Source organism: Coccomyxa subellipsoidea (genome assembly GCF_000258705.1).
Source record: "Coccomyxa subellipsoidea C-169, whole genome shotgun sequence".
NCBI lineage: Eukaryota > Viridiplantae > Chlorophyta > Trebouxiophyceae > Coccomyxaceae > Coccomyxa > Coccomyxa subellipsoidea.
The window spans coordinates 1,060,887-1,087,795 of NW_005178040.1; the positions used below are offsets into that span (position 1 = coordinate 1,060,887).

Consider the following 26,909-nt stretch of genomic DNA (forward strand, 5'->3'; position numbering starts at 1 on the left):
AGCAGTTGCACACACTTTCAAGCATGTGCTACACAGGACCAGCGCCTGCTGCAACCACAAAGGCCATGAAGGGATACCCCGATCGGAAGATACTCATCAGTGTCACTAGCACATGGGTAAGAGGCTTTATCACACCCTGACTTTCAAAGGCATGTAGGGAAGTCGTGCACTGGTTGTGGAAGGACAAAGAGGTGGGCGAATGGCACCGGGCTGATTAAGCTCCGATTTGGTTGTGTACATCTCATGTTGTGCTATGGCGTTCTAGTCATCACCATCAGCATATAAAAGCCTGACGTTCAAAACGACGTTGAATGGCATTCGAGTGTCGAGAGTGTCTTCGCTTCTATCAGGATACTCTGGTATCCCCTGGCATGACAAGAGTTCCATCGTGGGTTGTTTGCGCACGCGTCAGGGTTCCATCGCACTTGCCGGACCGTCTTTCTGTTTGACTTCGGAACCAGAACCACAGGGTTCTTAGCCTTTTCTCGTCCCGCGCGACACAAAGAGGGCCTACATCGTAGCTAATTGTTCTCGATTTAGCAGGCCTGGACGATCAAAGCAGCCCCAGAATGTTAGTCTCGAGCTTGAAGATGCCGGGGTAATTGAATAGTCGTGGGGCTTTGAAAGTCCACCAGCCGTGTGACAAGTTTCTTTCCTGTCCTTTCAGGTGGAGTCTTGCAGACCGGAAGTGGTGACAAGGCTGACAAGGATGTTATCAGGTGGGGACCCCAACTTTGACTTGCACGCCATGTAGCACAGTCTTTGTGACAGCACACTTTATCATCGGTCGGTGTGTCCAGTCCAGACCCTGCCTTTTCATGTTGTGACCTATTTGTATGCTGCATCTGATAGAGGACAGAATCTTGACGATCTTTCCTCCATGGGCAGGCACCAAGGCGCAGGAGTATGCTTCACTGGAGACTCTGCCAGAGGACATCCTGCACCTCATATTCAGGAGCGCTGAGCTACACACGGCAGCAGGCACCAAGGAGAGGTGCAGGCTTGCAGCAGTCTGCCGGAGATGGAAGACAGCCCTGTACAAGCCAGAGTATTGGCAGGTGAGCAGCGCCTCACAACACCACCTGCTTCTCACATTCAGAGATCAGCAGGATGCAATCATCTGTTTCAAATCCGGATTCATTCCGCTGCTTGTGTGTGCTATGAGTAGATGCACCCTCAATCATGAAAGGCCAAGGGATGATGTGTTTGGGTTCTTAGCCCCTGCATGCTTTTGCCGGCAGGAAATCGAGCTGAATACGGGGGATTTCAAGGCGAGCAGCGCGTTTGCAGAGGGGCTGCTGTCGTGCGCTGCGCGCGCGGGGCAGTGGCTGCAGCGCGTGCGCGTGGTGCAGGCGCTGCCCGGCCGCGGATGCACCCCAAAGGTTGTCTATGGGGAGAGCGGCACTCGCCTGGAGATGTACAGGGGCGCTCAGGTGTGCCGCTGCTGCCTGCCTGCCATCACAGAACACTTTGCTCACACTGTTAAGCACTCGTTAAGACCTGCGATGCACCTCTTTCACGCTGCATTGGCGCTGTCACTCTGTCTTCCATGCCTGCCTCCTCTTTTGCTTGAACGCCTTGAGAACGCCCTAGGCTTGATGCTGATCTGAGCGCGAGGGAGTGTTAGAGCAGCAAGATGGCAAAGTGGGTGTCATTGGGCGCAGTCGGGGTTCAGCGCGGAGGGCAAGGAGCTGGAGGCGTGGCTGAAGCTGTGCCATGAGCGGGTCAAGGGCGGGCACACACCTCCCAGCAGGAAAGACGCCACCTGGCAGGACGAGTTTAACCGCATAGAGGAGGTGCGGCAGAGCAATTAAATCAATTCTTTCGCCAATTCTTGCCTGTTTCTGCGATCCCAGCTGCTGCAAGCCCTGTCCTGTCAGTCAGACAGCGGTTGCCTGTATGTAAGTGCAGCAAGGTGGTTGACACGTGTCTGATCTACCCCACCATGCTGGACAAGAATTTGGAATGTCACGCATGACCTGGTTGGATCAGTGACAGGGGTTTTGTGGTGGAAGAGACTGACGTGCACACTGCTGTGCCGTGCAGGTGATGTGCGGCAAGCGCTTCAGGATACAGAAGCCGCGGCTGCAGCCGGAGATCATGAACGTTGTGCTGGCGTTTGGGCAGTGGATGGCAGCCACCGGCAGCGCCCTGGTGTTCATAGCCGGGTGCACGCTGTGGGCTCGCCTCATCCTTGGCTGGGTGATCTGGCCAACCATGCTTGCCGCCGCCTTCATTGTGTCCAATATTTGAAGCCAGCACACCTGCTCACAGAGGCACTGGTGATCTTATCAAGCAGCACATCAGAAGAGATGGTTGCAGAAGTTGCGGGGTGTCAGATATAGAAATGAGGAGAAAGGCGTGACAATGGGTGAACAGGACCAGAAGTGCATACCAAGGGGTATATCAAGGGATCCTTCTTTTGGGAGACCCGTCTTGCCCCAACAAGATGAGCTGTGATGGCAGACTCAGGCACATTTCTGTAATGCTCTAATTTTATTTCAATGATTATCGAAGTGCCCTTAAGCCACTTGAACTTGACACTGTTTCTTTGAACTCAACAAAAAAGAATTTTCCACGCTTCAGCCAGGGACTGTTGCTGTCCGCTGGTGTCTACAAGTATCATGTTGAAGGAATGGCAATGCCACACGTGTTTGTCTGGCATTATTCCCCTATTAGTGATTAAGCAGATTGTCATATGTGAGTATGCAGATTCTTATGCCTGGTATCACAAGTAGTATAGGGCAGATGATTACGGTAGGTTGTGGACAGGAGCACTATGGATCTCCGGAGATGCATATTTCATGTACTTGTACTTTCTGTTTGCAAACCTTGCTGCATGGGTGTCTTCAAGACTGTCTTGTCATGCTATTTTGAGTCCTGTGTGCAGGTATGGGGAAATTAATTGGAAGTTGCAGGCATTGACATAATCTCTGTGATGGCAGCCAAAAACAGAGATCTAGATATGTTGAAGCTGCCAAATATGTAATCATTGCATATGTTTGAATATGTAGATCTTGGAATGTTAACCGGTGGGACCAGACACCGGAAAGCGGTGGGAACAAGCAGAAAACAGAGTTTGCTTCTTGTATGGATACCGTAATGCTGTCCGCAGCAGGATACCCTCCTAACCCTCCCCCAACCTCCCGCCCAGCTTGAGGATACCCTACTGGGGTTCTGATACTTCTAAGATATCTTCCCCTTGAATACTATCCCTAATTAGGCAACTTGCATTTTTTGAACTTACCTTTTCAGGCACCGGGCACCTAATCAGATGAATTCGATGGTTACCGCAAGCCATCTAATAGTCCAAATTCTGCACTGCAGAGGCTTGGACAAGATCGTCCAGTCAAAAAGTACGAAAACTGTAGATGATAATCTACACGAATATTAGGTCTTAAATGTGGGGCAAGCGCTACGCAACCTGCCACTCCAACTAATTGCGGATCTAGTTTGCAGCCACCAGAGCAGGACGTACGCCATATTCAAGCATCGCAAAAAAAATTGATCTCATGTCCCCTCCCTTGGAGCATTCCATTTGTGCATGCCTAACGGCCTGGGTTCTCCCCAAACAGGAAACCCACACCAAAAGTGATCCCCATAGCGAGCCACCCCCCAATGAGCACGCGAAGCGCAGCTCGGACCCTCTTTGCGCCTCCTGCAGCAGCAAGCCCATCTCTCAAGAGGGCAATTGCTTCATACAGCGTAGATTCTGGGCTCTTACAAGTGCAGGCATGGCCAATTTTGGGAAATCTGCACGCACCGAGCCATGCACCCGTCGCTCCAAATGTCAACAGGGCGAAGGTTGCGAGGACCTGCAGACACTCAGCATCAGACACCCGTTGCTCCTGCCACAAAACAAACCCACAAAAGCAAGCATGTGCTTCACTTCCATCACGTAAACTTATTTGCAAGCGACGGATCATCATGTCCGCACCAACACAGTTGCCAGGCGGATGCGCGGGTCTGTGATGAAGATCGCCCCGACCAGGGGCACAACGCCGCCAATGCTGAAGGCCAGCAGCGATGCCGCAGCAGCCTGCAGACCACAGCCTCCCTCACACATCTAATGACCACCTCAGAACAGCTCGCAATCACTCACACATCAAAAAAGCCCATTGTCATATGCCCAGAAGACCGACAATGTGCTGTGTATACGTCCAGTGGCGCCATGCGGCTGCGGACCTGGAATGGGTTGGCCAGGTCATCAAGATCAATGCCAAGCTCATCTCTCGCGTGCGCCTCAACCGCAGACTCCTTCGTGCGCGACAGGGCCACTGCCACCTGCAGGCCACACACTTCATCATCATGAACCAGTTGCTCCCCAATGGATTTACATGTACCGTAGTCGGGCCTTGAGGGCTGCATCTGCCCCCAACACAATAGTTAACAAGTGCATGCCTCCAGATCAGATTGAGCAGCAAAATTGTGCCATGCACGTTTGTCCAAGGGTGCAGCTGCAGTGGTTGAGCACGTGAAGAAGTCACCTCGCGAGCAAGATTGTATTCCAAGCCGCGGGCCACATAGATCTGAGTCAACTCCTCCAGCTCGTGCTCCCTGGTCTCGGCGCTGCCCTCCTGCTGTTCCCTCTCCTTCTCCACGTCAGCCTCCTCGGTGTCCTTCTGTGAGGCCACGCTGATGTACTCCCCGGCAGCCATGCTCATTGCACCTGGACATGACATGTCCTCAGCATGCTTCCTTCTCAGTTGTCAGCATAATGTCTTAAAATTTGAGGGAAATACGAGAAGGGATTGGGGGTAGCAGTACCTGCCACGAGAGCCGAGAGGCCAGAGAGGAGCAGGGTGTGCTGGTCTGTTGATGCAGCTCCCACACCGAGCATGATGGATGCGACTGACACAAGGCCATCATTGGCGCCTAGCACTGCTGCCCTCAACCTGAATCAGCATGTCTGAGATCACCTTTACTCATCGAACATGAACAGATCGAGCCACAGTAGTAACAGGGTCAAGCTCACGCAGCATAGCTCGAAAAGAAACGATCGCTCACCAGTTGGCTCGCTGTGAGTAATGCACATGTTCGTCCCTGCAGCACAGATCAGAGATTGTTGTGAGATGTGCAGAGATGCAATTCATAAGGAGTAAAAGATGTACACACAACAATCTAAAGAAGACTGCTCTCTTGGAATTCATCCCTTAGTTTCAGTCTAAGACCAAATAAAACAGCTTTCGGACATCTCCAACACAATATGGGCACTCACTCATGGGCATCGCCATCATAGTGCTCCCCCTGGTTCGCCTCAACATCGCGATTGGGCAGAAGGGCTTCCGAGGCCCCATTGCTCGGCATTCTGGCTGAAGAAGCTGTAAGGGAGCTAGATGACGGGCACTCAAACAATCGCAATCTCAATCCTTCATTAGCGCTTTGGGTTCAGGATCTGTCGAGCACTTGTGACCCACGTGATGATGACGAAGCACTGGGAGCCGCACTTTCCCTTGGACTGAGCCAGCTGGATTTGGAGTTCTCCTTAATCTTAATCTTCTTAATCTAAAAATCGATCAAGAGCACGTTGAAAACTTTAATTAGTCAAAAGGTTCTTGCATCCAACCAGCACAACAAAAAATCATATCTGAATTTGCAGAAGGATGGCATCTTTTGACGACAGCATAGCCGACGGTATGCATGGAGCAAATTCACCCACGACGAAAAACATAATTTGCACATCGCTCGAACTTGCTAGTTGTCTATAAAACATGCAACTCCTTGTGATGCGCCAGAGTTGCAACTTGGGTGCTTTGCAGGATACAGCGCTGCACAACTTTTCGGGCAGGGCTCAACCTACACATATGACGATGTCATCTTTCTGCCTGGTCACATCGACTTTGGAGCTCACGAGGTCGGCCATGCTTGTACTTCTTTTCGAGCCCAGAAGCCAACCTAGAACAGCACTTCAACCACAAGTGAAAGATGCACACACAGAGTTTCCGTGACCATGCAGAGCTTGCCCATGCGCCGTCACGTTTGTTTCTCAAGATATAATGAGATTTTCCAGGCTTGGCTCTTGAGCTCCTTGCGCATGCAGGTGGACCTCACAACAAACCTCACAAAGAAACTGCGCCTGTCAACCCCAATCGTGAGCTCCCCAATGGACACCGTCACAGAAGCGGAGATGGCGATCACAATGGCCATGGTGCGTACTCCCCAGCCGCTCTGTTGATTTCTACTGTGCATGTCAGCATCGTGCAGCTCCTCCTGTGCAGTTGTGTGTTGATGATGTTTTGATGCAAAGCTGATGCAAATCATGGGTGCAGATGGGCGGGCTGGGGTTTCTGCACTACAACATGAAGTTGGAGGAGCAGGTGGCGCAGGCGCAGAAGGTGAAGCGGCATGTGCCGGGCTTTGTCATGACGCCGACAGTTCTGCAGTCAAGCAACACCATCGCCGACTTTGAGGCGCTCAAGGTGAGGCGCTGTCCTCAGCAACCAAATGACGACCTGCAGTTTTGGCGATCCTGCAATGTTGGGGATCAGTGCATCCGTGGCACCTGACTGGCTCACTAGCTGCTGATGTACTTGAGCTGTTTGCAATATCCAGCTGATGAGGTCCAGAATTGGGATTTTACTACAGTTGTGGTACAGTACCTAGGTGAGAGTATCAGATGCTGAAACTAATGGGCTTGTGCAGGCATCCAGAGGGGTGTCGAGCGTTTGCATCACAGAAGATGGGCGTGTGGGCAGCAGGCTTGTGGGCATTGTGACAGCCAGGGACACAGACTTTGTGAACGACAGACTGACGCAGCTGGGAGAGCTTATGACACGGTGGGTGCTCACAGCACAACTCAGAGCGAGGATCTGGCCTCTGAAAGACGGACTTTGACTAAACCTGCAACAGGCAGCCTTCAAATAGACAGTGTCAGTAAAGAATGAGCGTTGCTCAATCGTGTGCATGTAAACCTGCAGGGATGTGGAGACCCTGTCAGATGATGTGAGCGCAGAGAAGGCGATGGAGGCGCTGAAGAGCAGCAAGCGGAAGAGTCTGCCGGTGGTGGATTCCAATGGCAACCTGGTGAGCCTTTCCGTTCCAAATTCCTTCCCTTCCTCTTATCCCTCCAGGCTGCTCCCTGAAATGTGCGTTTGTTGAGGCCGTGTCAGGCACCCTTTTGGACGCTGCTATAGGCGCCTCTTGGCCTGATCTTAGGACACTCAACATCTTGGACAGCGTATGATTGTTGGTTGTTTTCTCCATTATGTGAACTAAGTCAGTTTGCTATGCTGAGATCGCTGGCCCCTGACAATACCCCAGACGTATCTGCACCTCAAGCTATCTTCCAGCGCTGAGTATCAGCAATCTTAATGCGAGTAGTAATCAGTAAGATTCAAGTTGCGTTCACCTCCCAATTACACATGTGCGGGAGCGCAGGTGCGGCTGGCGTCAAGGGCGGTGTGCCTGGAGGAGGCGCGGATGCCGCGGCGGGGGGCGGCCAGCACGGGGCCGGACGGGCGCCTGCTGGTGGGCGCGGCCGTGGGAACGCGCGACGACGACCGCCGCCGCGTCGACGCCCTTGTGGCCGCCACCGCCGTCGACGCCGTCATCTTGGACTCCAGCCAGGGTGCGCAGAAGAAATTCCTTCTTTTCCTTTCACCAAGAACTGAAATTCTGTTTCTGGGTGATAGAGGTGGAGATGGGTGCTTGCCAATCGTGGTGGAGCTGTGCACGTGTTCTGACGCGAGGAAGCATTGTACTTTGAGGAAGAAGTTCAAGAAAGTTGCTTGTCAATCTTGAAGAGCAATGGCTGCCGTTGTGCGTGCTGCTGGAACAGTCAAGCAGATTGTGGGCCAAAGCCTAAGCTAGAAGCCTGACCAGGCGTGCTGGTAGTGCTTAGCAAGAAGCAAGTGAAGTGTCAACCCTGGGGGCAAGGTGGCTACTATGGCTGATGTATGATTTCAGGAGTGCACTGTGCATTTCTACGGTAGCCGATTCCTGCAATAGGTTTCTGTGCATGGACCCATGGGTGTCGCTCCAGCTTTTGTGGTTGGCCTCACGAAGGCAGAATGGGACAATCAAATGTGGAGAGGGACTGACAGGGGCGATGGGTTGTGACCATGCAGGCGACTCGACGTACCAGCTGGACATGCTGGCATACCTGAAGCGCGCACACCCGGATCTGCAGGTGGTCTGCGGCAACGTGGTGACCAGCGGCCAGGCGCGGCGGCTGATCCAGGGCGGCGCTGACGCTCTGCGTATCGGCATGGGCTCCGGGTCCATCTGCACCACCCAAGAGGTGCGTAAAAGGGCGTGCCTCAGCGCAACTCGTGCCTTCGTCTGTTGTTCGTGAGCTTGCTGTGGGGCAGCATCCTGTTGGCAAGATGGGCCCACTTGGCCGCCATGTATGCCAATAGGCAATAAAGGGCATTTTGGTTCATACGAATGCTCCCCTCCATGCTTGGCATGCTGGGTGACGGCTATGCACATGGAAGTGCCTGGACGTTGCCCAACTCTGGAAATGGAGTGGGCCATACAGGGCCTTTATTTGCTGTGTCACACCCTGGCTTTACCAAGTGCAAGACTGTCAGTCCGCAGCAGGCACATCCCGGAATTGCAGTCATGGCTGCTGACTGGTCAGTGGTGCATGTGCGCACAGGTGTGCGCAGTGGGTCGGGGCCAGGCGGCAGCAGTGTGGCAGGTGTCACGGCTGGCGGCCAGCTTGGGAGTGCCCACAATAGCCGATGGGGGCGTGCAGAACTCGGGTCACATTGTGAAGGCGCTCGCGCTCGGGGCCTCCACCGTCATGTGTGGCTCCCTCTTCGCCGGCACCTCCGAGGCCCCCGGTGCGCGCTGTTCCATCCGTGCATAATGCTCACACTCTTTATTAGCCGCCCCTATATGCTTTCTCATGCCCTGCCCAATATTTTGATGAAGCTTCTGGCATGGGTGCATGCGCCTCAGCCCCTGTGCTGCTGCACGAAGCTTCCTGCGCTGCCAAGGTGGTTCATGAGGCCTCTGTGGATCCTCATTGTGGCGTCTGAGGTTGCGGCGTCTGAGGCAGTGCCACTGAGACATCCATGGATGCATCAAGGAGCATCTTGTTGCTGTGTGAGCTGAAGGACGACAGATGAAAAATTGCACCGTGCCGGATGAGTGGGTTCTGACGCATTCTGGGGCTCTTTTTGGGGTTGCAGGCGAGTATTTTGTGGTGGATGGTGTACGCGTGAAGCAGTACCGGGGCATGGGCAGCCTGGAGGCGATGGCCAAGGGCAGCGAGGCGCGCTACCACAGCGACACCCAGAACCTCAAGATCGCGCAGGGCGTCTCCGGCACCGTCCGCGACAAGGGCTCCATCAGGCGCGCAGCCCCGCTCGCACCCCTGGAAGAGACTCTGAACTAAAAGTTTAGAGTCTTTGACCCCTGGTGTTGGATACTCCAGATGGCAGTGATCTGGTCATCACGGTTGTTGGCAGGAAGGACCTGCGATCGTGGTGATTACTGCATTGCCATTTGGGATAACCATGTGGTTCACAGATGACCTGTAAATCCTGCTGCCCGTGCCTGCCTTTCTCCTTTAGCGTCCACATGCAATTTGAAGACCACACCTCCCCTGTCGTGCCATCAAGTACTTCCGGAGCATAATCATGAAGTAGATTGCAGAGCCAACCCATGTGGTCATGCTGTCCTGTTGAGAGGAGATTGTGGACCAGGACTGAGGGGAGGTTGTGTGCCTGCAGGAAGACGGTGCCCTTCCTGATGCAGGCGGTGCGGCAGGGGTTCCAGGACTTGGGCTCGCGAAGTATACCGGCTGCGCACGCTGCGCTGGCCGGCGGGGTCATGCGCGTCGAGGCGCGCTCCACCGCTGCGCAGGCCGAGGGTGGCATCCACGACATGCACTCCTTCAACAAAGTGCGCTGGTAGATTGCCGGCGGCATTTGTCGCGCCGCCGACGCTCGACGGCCGCCGCATTCTGCCTGGATGCCGTGTGGTCACAGTTTTTGACGTGTGTGCCATCTGTGTGTTCGATTACTGGCGATATTGAGCAACATTGTCTGGAGATTGAGCTTGCTTGTCTGATTGCTCTGGATCAATACTGGAGTGCTGAGATCGAAAACGTTCATGCAAATCGCGCTACGTGACCATCAAGCTGTGTAAAGCCAGCTTTGCATTACCAGTAAGAAAGTCTTCAGTCCGCCCAATCCAGAGGAGCGCCTGAGAATTTGGGGCCATCATTTTAATGGCCTGCCCACATGCAAATCGAGCTGCAAAAACAGGGGCCCAGTGGGGAGCTCTAAACAACAGCAAAATCACAGATAGATGAAGAGTGGCGATTAGGAATTCTTCAAGCAAGCGCTTATGTGCGGACCACTCTAGTTGTTACACACCCACCAATTGCCTAATGCTTTGGCTTCCTCAAAAAGCGGATTTGCCACTGCAGCAGCAGCTGGTGGAAGCTGCAGATGCCACGCAGTCAAAGTCAACGCTGACATCACGGTCTTTCATCACTGAGAGACCTTTCACACGGGGATTGACAATCTCAAATTACGAGCACATCTTGCAAACCGTCAATTAGGATCCATCAGCAAATTTCTGTGGCATCGTTGCAGTTCTAGTTCGCACGCTCGTAGGATCAAGGAACCTCACTTTGAGCAGATGGAGGTTTCTCGCGAATCTGCGGCCGCCCCTTATGAGCAACAACCAGCTACAGTATCCAATGAACCAACATTTGCAATTCCACAATCTAGGCGTCCATTGCCAGCACAGGTTTGCTCCTGGCTGAGCTTCTGCTTTTCTTCTGTAGGATCAGGCAGACAAACCACCGTTGGCAGCAATGGCGCATGTGCATTCGCATCATCCTGCTTCATCAAATCTTGGAGTGTGTATCTCGCTGTTTTGATATGCTTTGTTTGCGAGACGCCTTGGTGGAATGTGTGCTAGAAGATCTGAAGAAAGAATACCATATGCCTGCAGAGTCCGCTTGTGGCCAATGCCACTGTTGTTGATGCGAGCAGCCGCGGTGCAGACGGAGCTAGCGGCAATTCCGGGTCCTTCACATTCAGCGTACCAGCACCAGTGCAGGTGTTGAGAGCTGTTTCACTCTGTTTTAGTCCTGATGATTGCTTGTTATTGCATCACAGTAATGTCCTCCACAGTTTACATGCGTCACTCCAGAAGGAAGTGTTACAGTGCTATCAAGCTGCTTCATTTTCGCGCAGATCGCGCCCAAGCCGGCCGGCCGGCCCGGCAAAATCCCTTTGGAGAAAGGGTATAGCCAGATGGACTGGTTGAGATTGAGCCGAGGCTCACAGGACCTGGCAGGTCAGCGATCTGGTCCCTGCCATTACGATATTTTTGACCGGTGCCCTGCTTGAACACATCTGATGCAACCCTTGCCACACATGCCAACATTCACAGGTTGAATGGTGTGGGGTGCAGGCCGACAAGGGCAGCCGCTGCGAAGAGATATAACAATGGAAGAGGTGAAGGCGCATCGAACAAAGAGTGATGCATGGACAGTTCTGCGAGGGAAGGTGAGAGGAAGTAGAGGACTTGTTGCTGTGACCACAGTTCTTGTTCATGAGCTTTCTCATTCTCTGATTCGAAATATCTGCTGGCCAAAGGTTAATTCGAATGTGGTACTCATGCAGGTGTACAACATCACTCCCTATATAAACTTCCACCCAGGTGGGGCGGATTGGATCATGAAAGGAGCGGGGATGGACTGCACTGCGCTGTTCAACAAATATCACGCCTGGGTGAATTCAGACATGCTGCTCGAGAAGTGCCTCATTGGTCAATTGGCGCCTGCGGCAGCCAACTAATTTCTGCTTAATATTGTCCCAGGCGGAAGATATTCATTTAATTGCTCGCTCGCGTGGTTATCTTCCTGTAACACAGCGGGGCGGCGCCACACACATTTTACATCTTAATTAAAACAATATAATTATAAATATATATTATATAAAAACTATAAAACAATACTCCAAGGAGGCATTGTTGAATGGCCATTTTCCATAGCGTTTTCCCGCAACCTCAGCCATGAACTCAACAGCTACATGATCATCAGTGGCCCACATCTGCCATTGCAGATATCGATATTGCATGACATCATGATCAAATCACATCACAGCGATACTGGCAACTTCAAGCACGGATTTACATGAAGGCCATCTGCATTTGCTGCATGCCGGTTCTAAGAGAGAATGCTTCTCTCAGTATTTTCTGTGTGTATATACTGTCAATGGCAAACGCCGCACGTGCACTCAGCAAACTAGCTAGTCAAGCTAGCAGCTGCGCGTGTCCAATGTTTCAGACTATGAAATTGAGCAACCCTTTTGAACAAGAGAAAAGAACAAAGAAAACCCTGCCACAAATTGCTTCACCCCATCATCTACATGGTCCTCCTACAGTACCACTGAGTCATCCCTGCAGCGCTTCAACAATTATGTCTCTATATGTGACTGATTTTGTCCATTCTAGCGGTCATTATAATGATGTCCCATGGAGGTCACAATATATTGAACGTGAAGGAAAGGTATGATCCATTTAAATCACTTTTCTACAGCCTCTGTGCGTGCTACTGAGTCACCCCTGCACATGACCCCCGACTGTAGCAGCTGAATAAGGAAGCCAGCGCAAACCCCCTGTTGTACCTCGCTCCACCTGAGACAAGGTTCTCAGGCAACCCGGTAACAATGGCCCAATAACAGATTCGGGTTGTGTGCATTCTCGTGCCTGTGTCCCTCGACACAGTCGGAACGCTCCCAGATAGAAAAGGGACAAATTCTGAGCAGGCCTCGAGAAGGCAAATTGGCTCATGAAAAGCTGCATTCTGCGACCCCGTCTAGCTGGAAAGAGGACTGAATGTCCCATAAAACTAGCCATTTTTGCACCCCTGGACCACCATTTCGCGTAAAACCCCAAGCTGGCTATAGCAGAACGTGATCCCAACCCCTTGCTGATGGCTGCATGCATATGTCCCTCGCCCAATTGAAAGCTCATCATCTTAGCATGCAGGGCTAGCAGCAACCTCCCGAAAACAGTCTGTCCAGGTGGGCTAGGGCAACAGAGGTAATGAAAACTATTGTGCAATAAAGACTGCTGGCGTCAGTGAGGATCTGGCACCAAAATGGTGCATGTGCTTATGTGCACAGTTGAAGCCTGCGCTGTGCTTGCTTAACTTTGGCAGCAAGCAGGGATTGAAAGAAATAGCCTTTGAAGAAATCTGATGCAAAAGCATAAATCTGTGATCTAGAGTGCAATCAGCAAAATTGCTGGCGCCCATAACAGAGGAAGCCTAGGCCCCACATGACGTTGTCACGTGGACCTTGATTTTGAGGTCTCCGTAGCTATGCAGAAGCTGCCGGGCACATGTCGTGTTGTAGGTGTGCCTCCCCGCGAAGCTGCTGATGAAGCTGGCCGACTCCCTGCCCATGCGCAGCACCCCCTGAGTCTTCCACGCCACCTGCATGCAAGACACCTTCAACATTAGTGCCCGTTAACGTACAGCTGCTGTCATGCCTAGAACCTGATGCCTTAGCGTCTACAGGCTTGTCATTCACCAGAGATTGCTATCAATTACTGATCACGCAACTGGGTGCCTCTTACGCATGTCTGCTCTGTACTGCATGGCGCAGAAAAGCCCGATCCCAATCGTTGGGGGCTTCTCGCCTTTGGTGTTGTGGGTATATACTTCCTCTGTTTCAGCCTCTGTGTCTGGGACACTTCAGCACTTTTCTGATGCTGCCCCTCATTTTCTGCAGCAATTTGCGTGCCGTTCTGAGCCTGGTGCGTGTGACTATTCCGCTTGGCTCCCATCTTATTGAGAAGCAGGAATGACAAGTTGATCACATGCCTTGTCGAGTGCATGGATGGCTTTCGTCTTGGCGATTGCAGGTGCACACATCGTCTGTCACCTCCATTGATGGATCATCATTGTGATTTCTGGAGAGCATTCCATCCTCTCATCAACTTATTGCGGGGTACGAGCGCTCCAGCAATACGTAAGATGCGATGAAGAGGCGTACAGTGCAATGACGCACCTGCTTCAGCCTCAAGCAAATCAACTCCTCCTTGCCATCATGACAATCTGATGCCTGCATAAGCAAGGCAGCGACAGCCGATGGGCTGCTGCCGAGAAATTCTACAGGTCAAGATGCAGTCGGTAGATAGCAGACCTGGGCCATTGATTCATTTTCACATTCTTCGCCTCCGATCAATCAGACCAGGTCAACTGCTAAATTCAAAGCACGAGGCCTTCACAGCCCGAACTCATCTTGGGAGAGGCGCGCGATTGCCGGAAAGCACGTCACGGAACTCAGGGTTGGATGACTCCCTCGACTTTTGAGTTTATTTCTACCGTCACCCTTTTTGTGGTAGGGTTCCTGTTATTTTTGGAATGTAATCTTGGAAAGGCCACTCTCCTTATCATTTGCACGACAAGAGAGTCTCGATCAATGCAAATTTCACGATGGAAGAATACACGAAAGAGAAAGATGTTTCCTTCGACTCGATCACCTGGGAGGCACAGAACTATGATGCTGCAGAGCGAAAATTTCAGGAGGTGTGTTTTCACGGATACTTCAGAAGTCACTCAATGTCATAAAACTGAGCCGCTTTATTACAAAAATAGCGAAAATCCTGAAGTCTATCGTCGTGTATGCTCCTGTCAAGACATCTTTGTTTGCATCTTTCTTTGCAGGTGCTTGAGACGCTTAAAGGCGACAAAATCCTCGAGCAATTCAGCGTCGAGTACGACAGCCTGCTGAAGGCTGTTCGGAAATCGCACGGTGAGCTGACAGGCTCAAATCAAAGCCTAGGGTAATGATTGCTCTGACGATGGCCCCAGACAAATCAGACACTTCTGTTTCACTTCATTGGTGGATGTCTTGCAGACAATGAGAAGCGGCTTGACAGAAAATGTCGGGAGCTGGAGGAGGAACTTGTTCAGAGCACAGCCAAAATGGCTGCAGCTCTCAAGCTCAGCTCTGAGGATGGGGGCGCGGTGTTCAGCCTCAGAAAAGAACTGGAGAAAGCCTGGAAGCTGGTCGACGCCGGTCAGGAAAAGGTGCTCCCTGCACTAAATCACATCTTATCTTAAACTGTATTAAGTCCTGTCAGGGAGCCCATGCAAGTCCATGCCTGAGCAGAGTATTTGACGGCATCTCTGACATGCAGATATTCCTGGCCAAATTTGTACGCAATACTTGGTTTTATCAACAGCGCAGCCTGAGTCGATTGATTCCTTGTGACATGTTCGGTAGGAGGCGCGGTTGAAGGACGCAGGGGCAGCCTTCCAGCGGGAAATTGCCAATCTGACTCGGCTGGTTGAGGCGGGTGCCGGGCTGAGCGCTCTGGATGACAACATGCACAGCGACATGCAGCGCCAGAACGATGAGCTTGTGAAGGAGCGCGATGAGCAGGTGCCCTGCTCAAATTTCCTGCCTACACCATGACTACAGTCTGATTAATTGCCTTCCTGGCAATGTGCACCAACCAATAAGCACAGTCATTGCACCAAAGAAGCATTGTCACTAAGTAGGAGCAGCACAGCCTTGCTGCATATATAAGCTGTCCGTGATGATGATCTGTTTGTGCTTGTTTCAGAGGTCAAGTTGCATGTGCACTGTGCAGGCAGGGGCTCTGGCAGCTGCCAGGAAGGAGCTGATGGATGCCCAGGAGAAGGCAAAGGAGGTACATGAAGCCACGCTGAAGCTGGACAGCGGATGCGACGCCCTCCGACAGCAGATCGCGTCGAAGGACATGGAGCTTGACAGGTCTGCCTTTCCAGCATTGTTCCTCAGATTGCATGGCTGCTATCGCGAACAAAGTCACTCAAAACGATCAGGACACCGACCTGCAAGAAAAGCAGCTGACACATTAAGCATTGGCAGCTCAGTCGTTACACAACACATGGACCAGTCCCATGCTGACTGGGGCTCTGTGAACAGAGAGGCCCGGAGGAGGGAGCAATTGGAGAAAGACATTGCCGAGCTGAGGGCGCAGATTGAGGCGCGCACAGCGGACATCAAGCTGCAGCAGAGCGAGCTGCGGACTGCAGAGCAAAGGATCGTTCGCCTGGAGCAGACCATCAAGGAACAGCAGGCACGACGCTACATCCACTCAAATCCCCTGGCCCGTCCAAGCCAACCTTGGAGTGCTTAAAATCTCTTCTTTAGGCGTGTCATTGTTTCTCCCTGCTGGCAAGGGGGGGCGGTATGAACACTGAGCACCTTGCCCACAATCGGTTGGGTATTGCTTAGGGGTAGGATATGTGGCAGCCTTTACATGCAGCTTGTCTGCAAGCGCACCTCGCCTCGGACAGGACAAACGTGCAGTAGCAATAAGTTGAAGAAAAACAGTTGTGAGCCAGGTAGGCGGACACCAACACATTTTCATTCGAAATTCCGTCAAACCGACATGCATGCGAGTGCAGGCAGCGGATGAGCGCGCGACGCGAGAGAACAACTCTCTGATGGAGCGGAACCAGCGGCTCATGCGCGAGCTGCAGGAGCAGATGGCTGCCAACACTCGGCTGGTCGAGAGCAACAAGGTGAAGGCCGCGGAGCTCAAGCAGAAGGAGGAAGCTGTGAGGGCGTTGCAGTCCGAGACTGCCAAGGTGGTGAAAGTGAAGGAGGCAGCCCTTGCGCGCATCAAAGCCATCGAGAAACTGAAGGCGGAGGTGGAGAAAATCAATGAGCAGCTGAGGCAAGCCTTTGTTTCCACTCAGTGACATATGAGTTCTACATTTCTTGTTCATGCATCGCCATGCATGCATGATTTCATGTGAGCAAGGCTTCGGGCTTGCCCCTTCTGCACATGCCTCACTATATAGAGGAATCATGCTGTGAAATAAGCTATAGAATCTTACATAGGGGGCTTGAATGAAGCTTCATCGAGGAAGTGCACAGCCATCAGGGTGACAGGGATGATGTAAGCTGACAAAAGCGATGTGCTGGCAGGGCGGAGGTGAGGGCAGCAGAGAGGGAGGTGGACAGCTTGAAGAGCAAGGCGGAGGCTGAGCGCAAGAGGGTGGAGCAACTGGCCAGAGAAAAGGATGCACTCAACAAGCAGTCCACCAAAGCAGAGGGCTCCAAGCACCAACAGGTTGATCTCAGCGGCGATATCCATTTCTCTTTGTTGCATGTTGACAACAATGCACGGCTGCAAGAGGGGCAATTCTTTTACTGGTTGCCGACATATTGGCAGGCGGACATGCTGAGAGCGTATGAGAATGAGAAGAAGATCCTCGAGGCGGAGATTGCTGGCTACAAGGCAAACTCTCTCAAGCATGACAAAGCCATACAGGTGTGTTCCAGATCTGACCATGCACCCGCTAAAATTGGATGACAGATCCAATGCGATGGGAAGTGATATTCTTGGGATGCAAGTGTTATGCGGCACTCGTGCAACGGTTGCATGCTGTTTTCTGCTGTCAGGCATTGGAGCTTGATATTGAGGCGGCCACTTCACGGGCGCAAGAGGCAGCAGCCAAGGTGGCAGACCTTCAGGAGAAGATCCAGCTGCAGGACTCCACTCTCACTGACATGCAGAAGAAGGTGCGCGGTCTCTCCCTGTCACGGATCAGCAAAATTTGATACCAGATCAGCGCATCTCGGTCAGCGATGATCCATTTGGGGTGTGCACTCGATCTGAGATACTCCCTCCCACTCGGCGAGCTGCTTCAGTCTGCAAGAGATCAGAGCCCTTGCAGTGCCTCATGGACAATCCAGCATGCATGCGAGGGTCAATGCTTGTCGATGTACTGTAATGGCAGAGGGTGTGATTTGCAGTTGGCAGAGGCGGATGCGCGCATGAAGCAGCAGCAGGCGGCGTACGAGACCGTGCGCGCAGACCGCAACCTATGCTCCCGCAACCTCATAGCGGCCCAGGACGAAGTAGTTGAGCTCAGGAATCGCTCACGCATACTGGTGCGCAGCCTCCGCGTTCGTCTCTTTTCCTAGCACTCATTGTGCAATGAAGTTGACCAGGATTCAAGCCCAAGTGCAATGATGCAATGTTATCTGCCGCCGTCACTGAATGTTCTGGAGTGCAACTGTCAATGTCCCAACAATGTCCACACATCTGCGCCCGAAACAGACTGTATTTACCGACCAAGTTGGCACGGATTTGTGAGATTGTTGGCGTCGCAGTTCAGGACACAGTGATGCCTGCAGAAAGTGACGATAATTTACAAAAGCAGACGGCTGAGCGCAGAGTGTTGTGGTGTTCTGTCCGCGAGCAGGCGCACCAGATGGAGCAGGTGAAGGAGGAGAACGCTCGGCTGGAGGCGGCGATTTCAAAGGATCGTTTCGTGCATGCGCGCGCGGAGCAGGAGTGCGAGAAGCTGCAGGCGCGCGTTACGCAGCTGGAAACCAGGGAGAGGGAGGTGGATGCTGCCATCCGCGACGCCTCCGCCGAAGTCGCGCAGCTCACCGCCGTCGTGGCACAGGCCGAAAAGGTGCGCGCCGAAGGGACAATTCGAGGCTATCTGACAGGTGTTTATTATTTTCTGTACATGCCTTTCCTGCCAGGCGGAGGCAAGGTGTAACTAAAGACAAGCTGCAGTGAAAAGCTACCATTCGTTCAACTTGCCAGAGCCAAGCTAGACCCAGTCAAATGTGGGAACGGTGCTTGACATTTATACCGGCCCCCGCCAGCCGACCACGAGTCAGCGCAAAAGGATGTGCATGCCTGGAAAGCTGTCAAAGGAGTTTCTTGAGTACACTCTTGCGCCACCTGATTGCTGTCTGTCTTTGCCCTGCCGTGCACCACCCTGAGCTGCCAAAAGGCCTGCTTGCATTGCACAAATGCGTTGGATGAGTTGTAAGTGGTCCGGCAGGCAAGAAGTGCAGGGGTGAGTTAAGAATAGTTGCGTGGTCCCGTGCGCAGGAGCGGGCGCGGCAGAGGAAGGAGATGGAGGCGGTTGTGCGCGACAGGGACGTGCTGGGGTCGCAGCTGGTACGCCGCAACGATGAGCTGGCACTGCTATACGAAAAGATCCGCCTGCAGCAGTCCACCATCTCCCAAGGGAACGCCGCCTACCGGTGCGCACCTGTCCCCTATACAAAGAACGGGCACGTCGCGCTCGTGCTGCTGCAAGTCAGCGATGGATGGAGTGTGCACGCGTCTATCGAGCGTCCCTGTCGAGCGTCAATAGGGCATTTTCTGGGGCGTGCCAGTGCCAATGCATGCCAGCAGGACACTAAGGTCTTACAATGCCCGGCGCATGCAGGGCGCTCAAGCAAAAAGCAACAAGGAGGTCTCATGCAAATCTCTCTTTGCGTCATTGCTCTGGATGTGTTGCTGGCAGATCCCAACGTGTCATGAGCATCCATCCAAATATTAGGATCGTACCAAAGTCAAGATAAGTGGGCTCGCGGCTGTGAAGAAAGCATCTGGTCCCTGATATTGGTCAGGGAGCGGCTGGCGGAGCTGCGGACGCTGCGGCTGCGGCTGGCGGACTTGGTGCGGGAGGCGAGTGTGCTGCGCGCGGGCGTGGCGGGAGCGGAGGCGCTCAAACGCGAGGTGCACGTGCTGGGCCGGCAGGTGCTGCAGGAGCGCGCCAAGGTGCAGGCGCTCGGCCAGGAGCTGGAAAACCCCCTCAACGTGCACAGGCAAGACGCTGCTGATCTCCTGGAAAAACATTGGAATGCTGCACAATGAGGGCAAAGTTAACAAGTGTTTAGACCCTTCAAGATGCATGGACGCGAGCCCTGCACTGTGCTGAAGCACTTCTGTGGGATGCTGCAAAAATGCTGGGGGTGATGGTCTGCCGGCAAAGGTTGCAGGGACTCAATTGAAAAGTTAAGTGGGGCCAGGGGAGCCCAGGATCGCCCTTCTTCTTGGCTGAGGTAGTTCTACATAGAGCAAGGTTTTTTGCACCTTACACTATGCGAGGGCTGTCATGGCTCCATTTTGGACGACCGCGAACATGTCCAGCATGCCCGTTCCATCTCGTGAATGCAGTGAAAGATGGCAGTAACAACAGCCAAGATGCAGCCCATAATGAAGGAGTTGTGTGCATGGTGGCGTGCAAGGTGGCAGGTGGATGAGGGATCAGTAGTCAACGGTGGTGTGGCAATGTATCATCGCAGGTGGCGCAAGCTGGAGGGCAGCACGCCGGCGGCGTACGAGATGCTGATGAAGTGCCAGGCGCTGCAGAAGCGGCTGATAGCGGCGACGGAGGCGTGCGTGGAGAAGGACGCGCGCATCCAGGAGCAGGAGAATGTCTACCTGGAACTCAAGGCCATCCTGGCGCGCCAGCCGGGGCCCGAGGCCGCCCTCCACATCTCCGCTCTCCAGGTGCCCCGCCCTCTGGACCTTTTTCTTTGTAACAAGGCAGTTCACAAACATCACTCCCTCCATAATATTCAAGATTTTGACATAATCAAAGCCTTTGATGAATCTCTCCAAGTCTGACTGATCTCTTCCTTGTTACTGTTACACTACTGGTGTGAAGTTGCCGCAGTGACACACGAAAGAAAGCTTATCATGTCATGAAGGGTCATCTGTTGATCGCCCTGGTCTCTAAACCTCAGAGAGAAGTTTCCTGCGGGCGATTGTTATGCTTCAGCACGTGTGCTTCTGCATGTATTGTCATGTGAGATGATTATCCTCGATCCATCGATGTGTTATGAAAGGGTGCTGTGAATGGGTATTGTGCAGGCACAGCTCAGGGAGAAGCAGAAGCAGCTGGAGAGTTTGGTGGGCGAGCTGAACATGGAGCAGGCCCAGGCAGATCAGCACAGGGACGCCATCACTCGGCTGCAGAAGGAGCATGTTGAGCTGAAGCGCTTGGTGCTGGCAGCCAAGAAGAGGGAGCGGCGGCTGAAGGGCAAGCGTCCAAAAGTTGAGGCGCCAGAGGAAGGCAGCTTGGCCGATGAAAAGGAGACTGTGCCTGTTGTTGCAGAATTGCAGGAGGAGCCATCAAGTGCAGCAGAGATTGTGAGCGAGCTCGGGGCCCTTGATGAGCCTGACCAGGTTGTGTATGCCTGACAAAATTTATTGTAATTTAGGATAGGATACTACCCATTGTCACAATTATTGTCCCATCGAAGATTGAAGAAGGTCCATGAGAACAAGGCGATATGTAATAGGCCTTGCAAGAATAAAAAGACGCAGAACTTGTGCCAAACGCAGTCACCCAGCACATGCATTGACTGCCAAAAGACTATCTCAGATCAGCACGCCCTGGGGCTGCATCAGACCACCTGGTAGCCATCCGTCTGCAGCGTGCTCCTTGTGGCGTACTTGACAGGCTGGTCATCATCCACCGCCAACACCTGCACGAATGGCAACACAATTTCTTCGTTATGAACTACAAGGGATGGTGATCATCCAATTATTGCTGTGACTAAGACGTGCCTTGGCACTTCTGATACACACCATGTTCCTGTGTGCTGCATTGGTGCATGCAGTCGCAGAGCTATGCATGCAGGCCCCTGTGACCAGATGCCACTGCTGCAACAAGGAACAACATCTCCAGGCAGCAGCCGTGCTGCAACGTATATCAAGTGTACAGAGGCATACAGAGCGCGGAGAAAATCCCGTACCGCGGAGATGCTGACATCGGCGAGGGTGTGCTGCGCGGAGAAGCTGACATCGACGGGGAAGAAGGCGTCTGAGCTGGCGGCCGAGCCAATGACAAACTCCATGGAGCCGGAGCGGTTGGTGTCGTCAATGAGGTCGATGCTCCACAGCAGCACCTGCTTGCGCGAGTCGTAATGGTAGTCCCCGTCCACCTGACAGAAAGCACCAGAGCAGGCTTCAACAGCCGACATCCACATTAAAACGCTCAAGATGATTTCTGGCAATTTTGTGGGACCACGCAAAGCACTACAGCGGCTCTGTCCTTTGCAGGGCAGTTCACAAGGCAGCCATGTGCTGCTATGTCCTCTGCAAGGCAGTTCACAGGACCGTCAAGCCCAGCACAGAGCATGGCGGCATGTGGCACGGAGCGCCTGAAGATAAATAAATTCCCTGGCAGCAGGCAAGCTAGGGTGGAGAAGTAATAAGAGGATGGAACCTGGTTGACGCGCGGGGGCTGGTGGCAGGGGATGGCCACGACGACGTTCTGCAGGTCAAACTCGGCGAAGGACTCGTACTCGATGTTGACGAAGGACTCGGCGCCCGAGATGGAGGGCCAGCAGTTGATGGACAGCGGCACCAGGCTCTCCTCCTTCGTCTGCGCAGCGCCCACAACAATCTCTCTTCCCATGCGCTCTGCACTGCTGCAAGCTGCAATCTGATGTTGGCGCTACCTCCTCCTTTCCGGGCAGCTTGTCAACAAAAGTCAGGACACTTTTATGCCATAGAGCTACCTTATTGTTCAAGGCTCATGCTGCAGCGGCACCCTGCAGTGAGGGCATGGGGGGAGAGAAATATGATATAGACTCGCCAGCCAACAAGGCTGAGTAGATGTCTTGGGTGCCCAAATTTCCTGTACACTCTTTCTAGCGGATCCTCATAAACTTGGCAACCAGGGGACTCTAGATCAAATTTAAGATTTTAAACTCCCCTGTGGCAACCTGCACAAGGGGGATGACAGCACACCTGCATGCGCCACTTGAGGATGGGGAGGGGGCTGCCGGTGGGGAAGGGGCGGTCGGCGTCCTTGAGGCCTAGCACGCTGCGCGCGTACAGCGTCTTGTCGATATTGGGGTGCGTCTTGAACTGGTACCCCTCGTTTGCCCCCGTCTCGATCATCACCCGCACCCGCGCGTGCGTCTCGTCCAGCACCTGTCCCCATAAATGAAGCAGCTCTCACCAACGCATCAAACCTTGTGATAAAGACATAAAGACAGAAGAGTCACATTTTGCTAGGCATGTGAAGATCTCCGTGAAGCTCTGGCAGCTTCTTCTGCTAAGAGCAGGCGGACCAACGTCTCGGCTAGAAAGACATGCGAGCATGCAATTCGAAGCTCCATGAGATCATGTCCACCACCATCAGCATCTTGGCATCGTCTGACCGTTCTCAAGCTACCATGCTGCAAAAGAGAGCTGCAAAGAGAAAGAAAGTGCGCGATGGGCCGTGCCTGCAGCGCAATGGTGCCCTGGACCTCCATGTTCTCCACCCCGCCGTCCTTGTTCAGCACGACCAGCAGCTTCTCCTCCAGCGCCAGCGATATCGGCTCGCCAGGTGGCGGCGCCGTCATCGCTGATGCTGCCGGGCCGGTAGACAATCCCACACCGGTGTCCAACTGATCCTCCCACAGAACACTTTGTCAGCACCTTTCCCTCTCTGCACTTTTCTTATAGCCTTAGATGTTCAGAAGAGATCCAACAGGCAAACGCATGCTGTCTTGGATACTTTGATAGAGCCGATCAAGACAACCTGGTACTGCAAGTACTGCAGGAAACCAAGCCCAAAACTCTTGAGAAAGCAGTCTGAGCAAGACGTGCACGATTAAGGGGTCCCCATATCAGACTGCGACCCGCAGTCAACAATCAGAGACTTGAGATGACGCTGAAAATCTTGACAAAGATCTGCAAGGACGGGAGGAGGGAGGGCGGAGGGACGTGGGACCTGGATGTTCTCGCCCTCGGCGCGCAGGGAGTCGAGGAAGTCGTTGGCCTTTTTGGCTTTGCCCAGCTGCATGCCCTTGCGTGGGCCGACCGCCGTTTTCAGGTTCACATTCGCACTCTCCGGCCTGTGCACAAACCCCTGCCCTCTCAAGACATGCAACCACGCCAGACTCTCTCTGCCACCCACACATGTCAATATCAAGCGCTAAAGGAACAGCCACCATCAGAATCATCTCATCAGCTGCAGAATGCATGCATGTGCTCAGACAATCCCAACGTCAAAAGACGCTCAGCGCCGAACACCTCATGCTGCGAATCTGTCAAGATAAATTGGCACAAAGGAAGGGAAAGCACAGATATCTGAGCAGCTTGTTGCCGCAGCACAGCAGGACAGAGCCATTCATGATACATGAAGTGAAGAAGGTAGTGCAGGCTGACCTGGAGTATGTCGGTGTGGCGTCCTGGTCGGCACCGGAGCGGCCGCCGCCGCTGGTTGAGATGCTGGAGATTGAGGAGGGAACATAGGTGGAGACGTTGGCCTTGCCGTCGCGCGCACGCTCCATCTTGTTCTTCTCGATCTCGATTGCCTTGCGCTTCATCACATCCTGGAGAACAACGTCAGCAGTTGTTGTGTGTTGTGTGCTGTATGTGCAGCTGCTCTGAGTAGTACAAGGATTGCGTGCTTTTGATCCACATAGGCAGTCCCCACCATTATTTACACCGTCATCGTTTTTGCATCTTGTCCATGACCAACAGGATGATACTCTGCCCTCCGAGGGGACCATACAGGCAAATGCTTTGCTCCTTTCTGTCCCTCTTTTGATAATGCTGCGGATATAGGAAAGGTGAGGGTGTTGGTTCTTTGTAGTGGAGATGGAGAGGGCTGCTGATGTGCTCACCTTTGTGTCGCTGACCTTCGATGCAATGATCATCTTGTGCAGCTTCTCCTCGTGGCTCTCCATTTCAGTGTTCTGCTTCACCTGGCCCACCGTCACGTTCTCCTTGTAGCCAAGGGAGATGACCTCGTCAAAGGCAAAGAGCAGCTCAAAGGCGACTTGGCTGATGCTCTCCTCGTCCATGGGCGGCAACACATACTCTGGCAGTACCTTGGAGAGCAGGCGCAGCGTCTCCAAATCCTCCAAGATGTTGCTGGCCTTATTGCTCATCAGCAAAAGGTACATCCCCTGGAGAGGGGCAGGCGAGGGTCGAACGGATCAATACAGTTGATTTACAAGAAGTTGAAGACCTTTAGGAAGATTCACACGGAATGTGCAAAGTTATCACATTCCACATGCATTCAATGCACGAAGCGAAGTTCCATGCAGAGAGGGGGTACGAAACGTGGGGCAACAAAGAAAGATTATGCTCACCTCTACTGGTTGATACAAGTAGCGCACATTCTCTGTCTCCACGTAAGTATGCTGCTTACCGCTCCCCACCAGTTTGGGAAAAGCAGCCAATAGCCCTTCAATGCGGATGCGGCTCATCTCCACAAATTGCCGCGAGACGAGAGCTGCAAGCAAGGCCATCACCCTCAATCACACACTCAAATCTGCCTTGAAGCAACCCTGGCTGAGCAAGTTAAGACTGTACAACAACAGTATATTTCTGAGCAGTACCTTTCCCCGATTTGGTGACTATTGAAGCCGCAAGTACAACCATCCTGGGAACAACTCTGTACTTCCTGCGTCTTCTGCTCCTTGATATGCCGAATTTAATAAAGATTAAAAAGTGTATATGATTGATTTACGAGGATAGCGTCAGAAGACAGCCAGTGCACGAGAGTCTAGGCCTAATCTTTTCCTTTTTCTCAGCGAATCTTGAGTCGTGTCAAGACCCTCATCGCCTGCACAGGATCACCTACAACTCAGGGCACACCTTTTACTTATTCACGGTTTATGGGGCAACACCTTCGAAGGTACCGGGTTCAATTTCATCGAGTTCATACAGGGGATGAATTGGTGAAGCCATGCCTACGGATCCAAACCTCGAGCTCGTGCCGTAATATATATGAAAGGAAGTCAGTCCTGCTCGATCTCAGCTCTGCATCCTTTCTTGTGCCTGCGTTCGATAATTCCTGCAGTGAAAAGCGTCAGAATCCCTAGGGAAGGTAGTAAAGATAAAAATAGACAATATCGCTAATATCTATCGGACATCAAAATCCATTTCCAACTGAGTGTCTTTTCTATCAACAGTCAGGACTTTGGAACTTGTCCAATATGCTTCTTTAAGTTCGGCACAAAATGCGCCCGGGTGAAACCTTGAGCTGCGAGGCATGTTGCAGTCATGGGTCATTCAGTTGCAGCAGACCTGCCCAAAGGAGACGTGCAACGCCTTCAGCTTTCAGAGCACAACATGAGAAGAAACAAATTCATTTAAAGCAGCATATTCATCGGCAGCTTTCTTGCAATGCAATGGATGACCCCCTGCAGGTAGCAAATCTGGCATGCTGACTGTTCCCTTGCAGTGCGCTTCAATGCTCTTTATACAGGGATCAAACCAGGTCATCACATGGAAAGGCATGCAATCATTTCTACCAGAGATCGCTATTCACCTGATGCAGGATGCAATGTACGAGACATGGGGGGCTGATACCGATGACTGGGAGACTAGGGAGTGCTCAGATGACGAGCTGATCGGCATTTTGTACAGCGTACGGCGCGGCCCCATGCCTCTCACCATCCTTATCAGATCGCTGCCCAATCCCTGTCATGCTGACACTCTGGCAGGTCTGAGAGATGCAGCCTTTTGCAGGATGAGAGCTCAGCAGAGTCAGTGGCTCAGAACGTGCTGTCAATAGCACTGGCGTTGCTGTTGTGCCTGGCGGTGGGCAATGTAGTGTGGCGGATCGTGGTGGTTTCTTGGGCACTCCTGTCTGCAGCAGTCCGCTACTCAACCGTCGCTCTCATTCTACTCAGCATTGCCGTGTTCCTGGCATGAGATTGGGGAATTGGCTTCCCTGATCTGATCAGCATCCATTTTCTTGAGGACATCATGGTTGTACCATTGGGTGTACCATTAGGTTACAGGCCTGGAGATGTCTACGGTCTCGTGTCACGTCATTCTGTTTGTTTCAAGTGATGTCACATTTTGTGCACGTTTGTGGGAGGGATGCGAGTGTTGGAGGTGAGTGTGGCATGCGTCGTTGCCTTTGAGAGATGTGCTTAATGCATGGCATTTATTGATCACACTGGAGGAAACAGGACATGCTTTCGGGCCAATATACAACTGGAAGCCTGGTGCTCTTGTTTGCAATTTACTGAGGCTGCCTGTGAAGGGTCAAATTATACTACATGGCCCACTCCGGTGATTATATTGGAGCCGCAGTCAGCCTAGCCTAGGATAGAACCCTCTGCGTGCATTGGAATGCTTAGTCTGCCAGATATGTCCACCCAGTGGACCCCAACGGGGGCTGTGCTGCTGCAGCGGCAACGGCTCTT

At 52.8% G+C, this 26,909-nt stretch overlaps 7 protein-coding genes across 7 annotated transcripts; 4 read left to right on the top strand and 3 right to left on the bottom strand.

Moving 5' to 3' along the window:
- Positions 1-709: 709 nt before the first annotated feature.
- On the top strand, positions 710-2,253 carry COCSUDRAFT_60837 (hypothetical protein; the record flags this gene model as incomplete). Its single annotated transcript, XM_005650316.1, has 5 exons — positions 710-719; positions 889-1,058; positions 1,242-1,433; positions 1,665-1,796; positions 2,047-2,253. 5 exons carry the CDS (start codon positions 710-712, stop codon positions 2,251-2,253), a joined length of 711 nt encoding a protein of 236 aa, XP_005650373.1.
- Positions 2,254-3,548: 1,295 nt separating this feature from the next.
- COCSUDRAFT_60838 (DUF125-domain-containing protein) lies at positions 3,549-5,307 on the bottom strand (the record flags this gene model as incomplete). The annotated part of the gene is made up of 7 exons (XM_005650317.1): positions 3,549-3,658; positions 3,764-3,848; positions 3,938-4,039; positions 4,186-4,284; positions 4,488-4,669; positions 4,768-4,895; positions 5,219-5,307. 7 exons carry the CDS (start codon positions 5,305-5,307, stop codon positions 3,549-3,551), a joined length of 795 nt encoding a protein of 264 aa, XP_005650374.1.
- Positions 5,308-5,521: 214 nt separating this feature from the next.
- Positions 5,522-9,864, top strand: COCSUDRAFT_52588 (IMP dehydrogenase; the record flags this gene model as incomplete). The annotated part of the gene is made up of 11 exons (XM_005650318.1): positions 5,522-5,634; positions 5,760-5,854; positions 6,041-6,148; positions 6,270-6,419; positions 6,643-6,776; positions 6,918-7,023; positions 7,378-7,567; positions 8,067-8,239; positions 8,600-8,786; positions 9,138-9,300; positions 9,681-9,864. Exons 1-11 carry the CDS (start codon positions 5,604-5,606, stop codon positions 9,862-9,864), a joined length of 1,521 nt encoding a protein of 506 aa, XP_005650375.1. The 5' UTR covers positions 5,522-5,603.
- Positions 9,865-11,165: 1,301 nt separating this feature from the next.
- COCSUDRAFT_12839 (cytochrome b5) lies at positions 11,166-11,765 on the top strand (the record flags this gene model as incomplete). Its single annotated transcript, XM_005650319.1, has 3 exons — positions 11,166-11,262; positions 11,380-11,474; positions 11,592-11,765. Coding segments are annotated over 3 exons (366 nt in total), but the record flags the coding sequence as incomplete, so codon positions are not given.
- A 1,475-nt stretch (positions 11,766-13,240) lies between these two features.
- Positions 13,241-13,865, bottom strand: COCSUDRAFT_60841 (hypothetical protein; the record flags this gene model as incomplete). The annotated part of the gene is made up of 2 exons (XM_005650320.1): positions 13,241-13,408; positions 13,848-13,865. 2 exons carry the CDS (start codon positions 13,863-13,865, stop codon positions 13,241-13,243), a joined length of 186 nt encoding a protein of 61 aa, XP_005650377.1.
- Positions 13,866-14,413: 548 nt separating this feature from the next.
- On the top strand, positions 14,414-20,940 carry COCSUDRAFT_83612 (hypothetical protein; the record flags this gene model as incomplete). Its single annotated transcript, XM_005650724.1, has 15 exons — positions 14,414-14,506; positions 14,645-14,732; positions 14,838-15,010; positions 15,207-15,365; positions 15,577-15,719; positions 15,894-16,014; positions 16,379-16,624; positions 17,152-17,250; positions 17,382-17,501; positions 17,736-17,873; positions 18,188-18,403; positions 18,835-18,989; positions 19,362-19,551; positions 19,990-20,247; positions 20,611-20,940. The coding sequence occupies 15 exons, from the start codon at positions 14,414-14,416 to the stop codon at positions 20,938-20,940; spliced, it is 2,529 nt and encodes an 842-aa protein (XP_005650781.1).
- COCSUDRAFT_52590 (coatomer delta subunit) lies at positions 20,934-25,354 on the bottom strand. The gene is made up of 10 exons (XM_005650321.1): positions 25,089-25,354; positions 24,840-24,982; positions 24,369-24,653; positions 23,908-24,074; positions 23,471-23,594; positions 22,980-23,144; positions 22,498-22,683; positions 21,971-22,129; positions 21,498-21,686; positions 20,934-21,227 (listed from the first exon to the last, which is right to left on the bottom strand). Exons 1-10 carry the CDS (start codon positions 25,129-25,131, stop codon positions 21,147-21,149), a joined length of 1,542 nt encoding a protein of 513 aa, XP_005650378.1. The 5' UTR covers positions 25,132-25,354; the 3' UTR covers positions 20,934-21,146.
- Between the last annotated feature and the right edge of the window lie 1,555 nt (positions 25,355-26,909).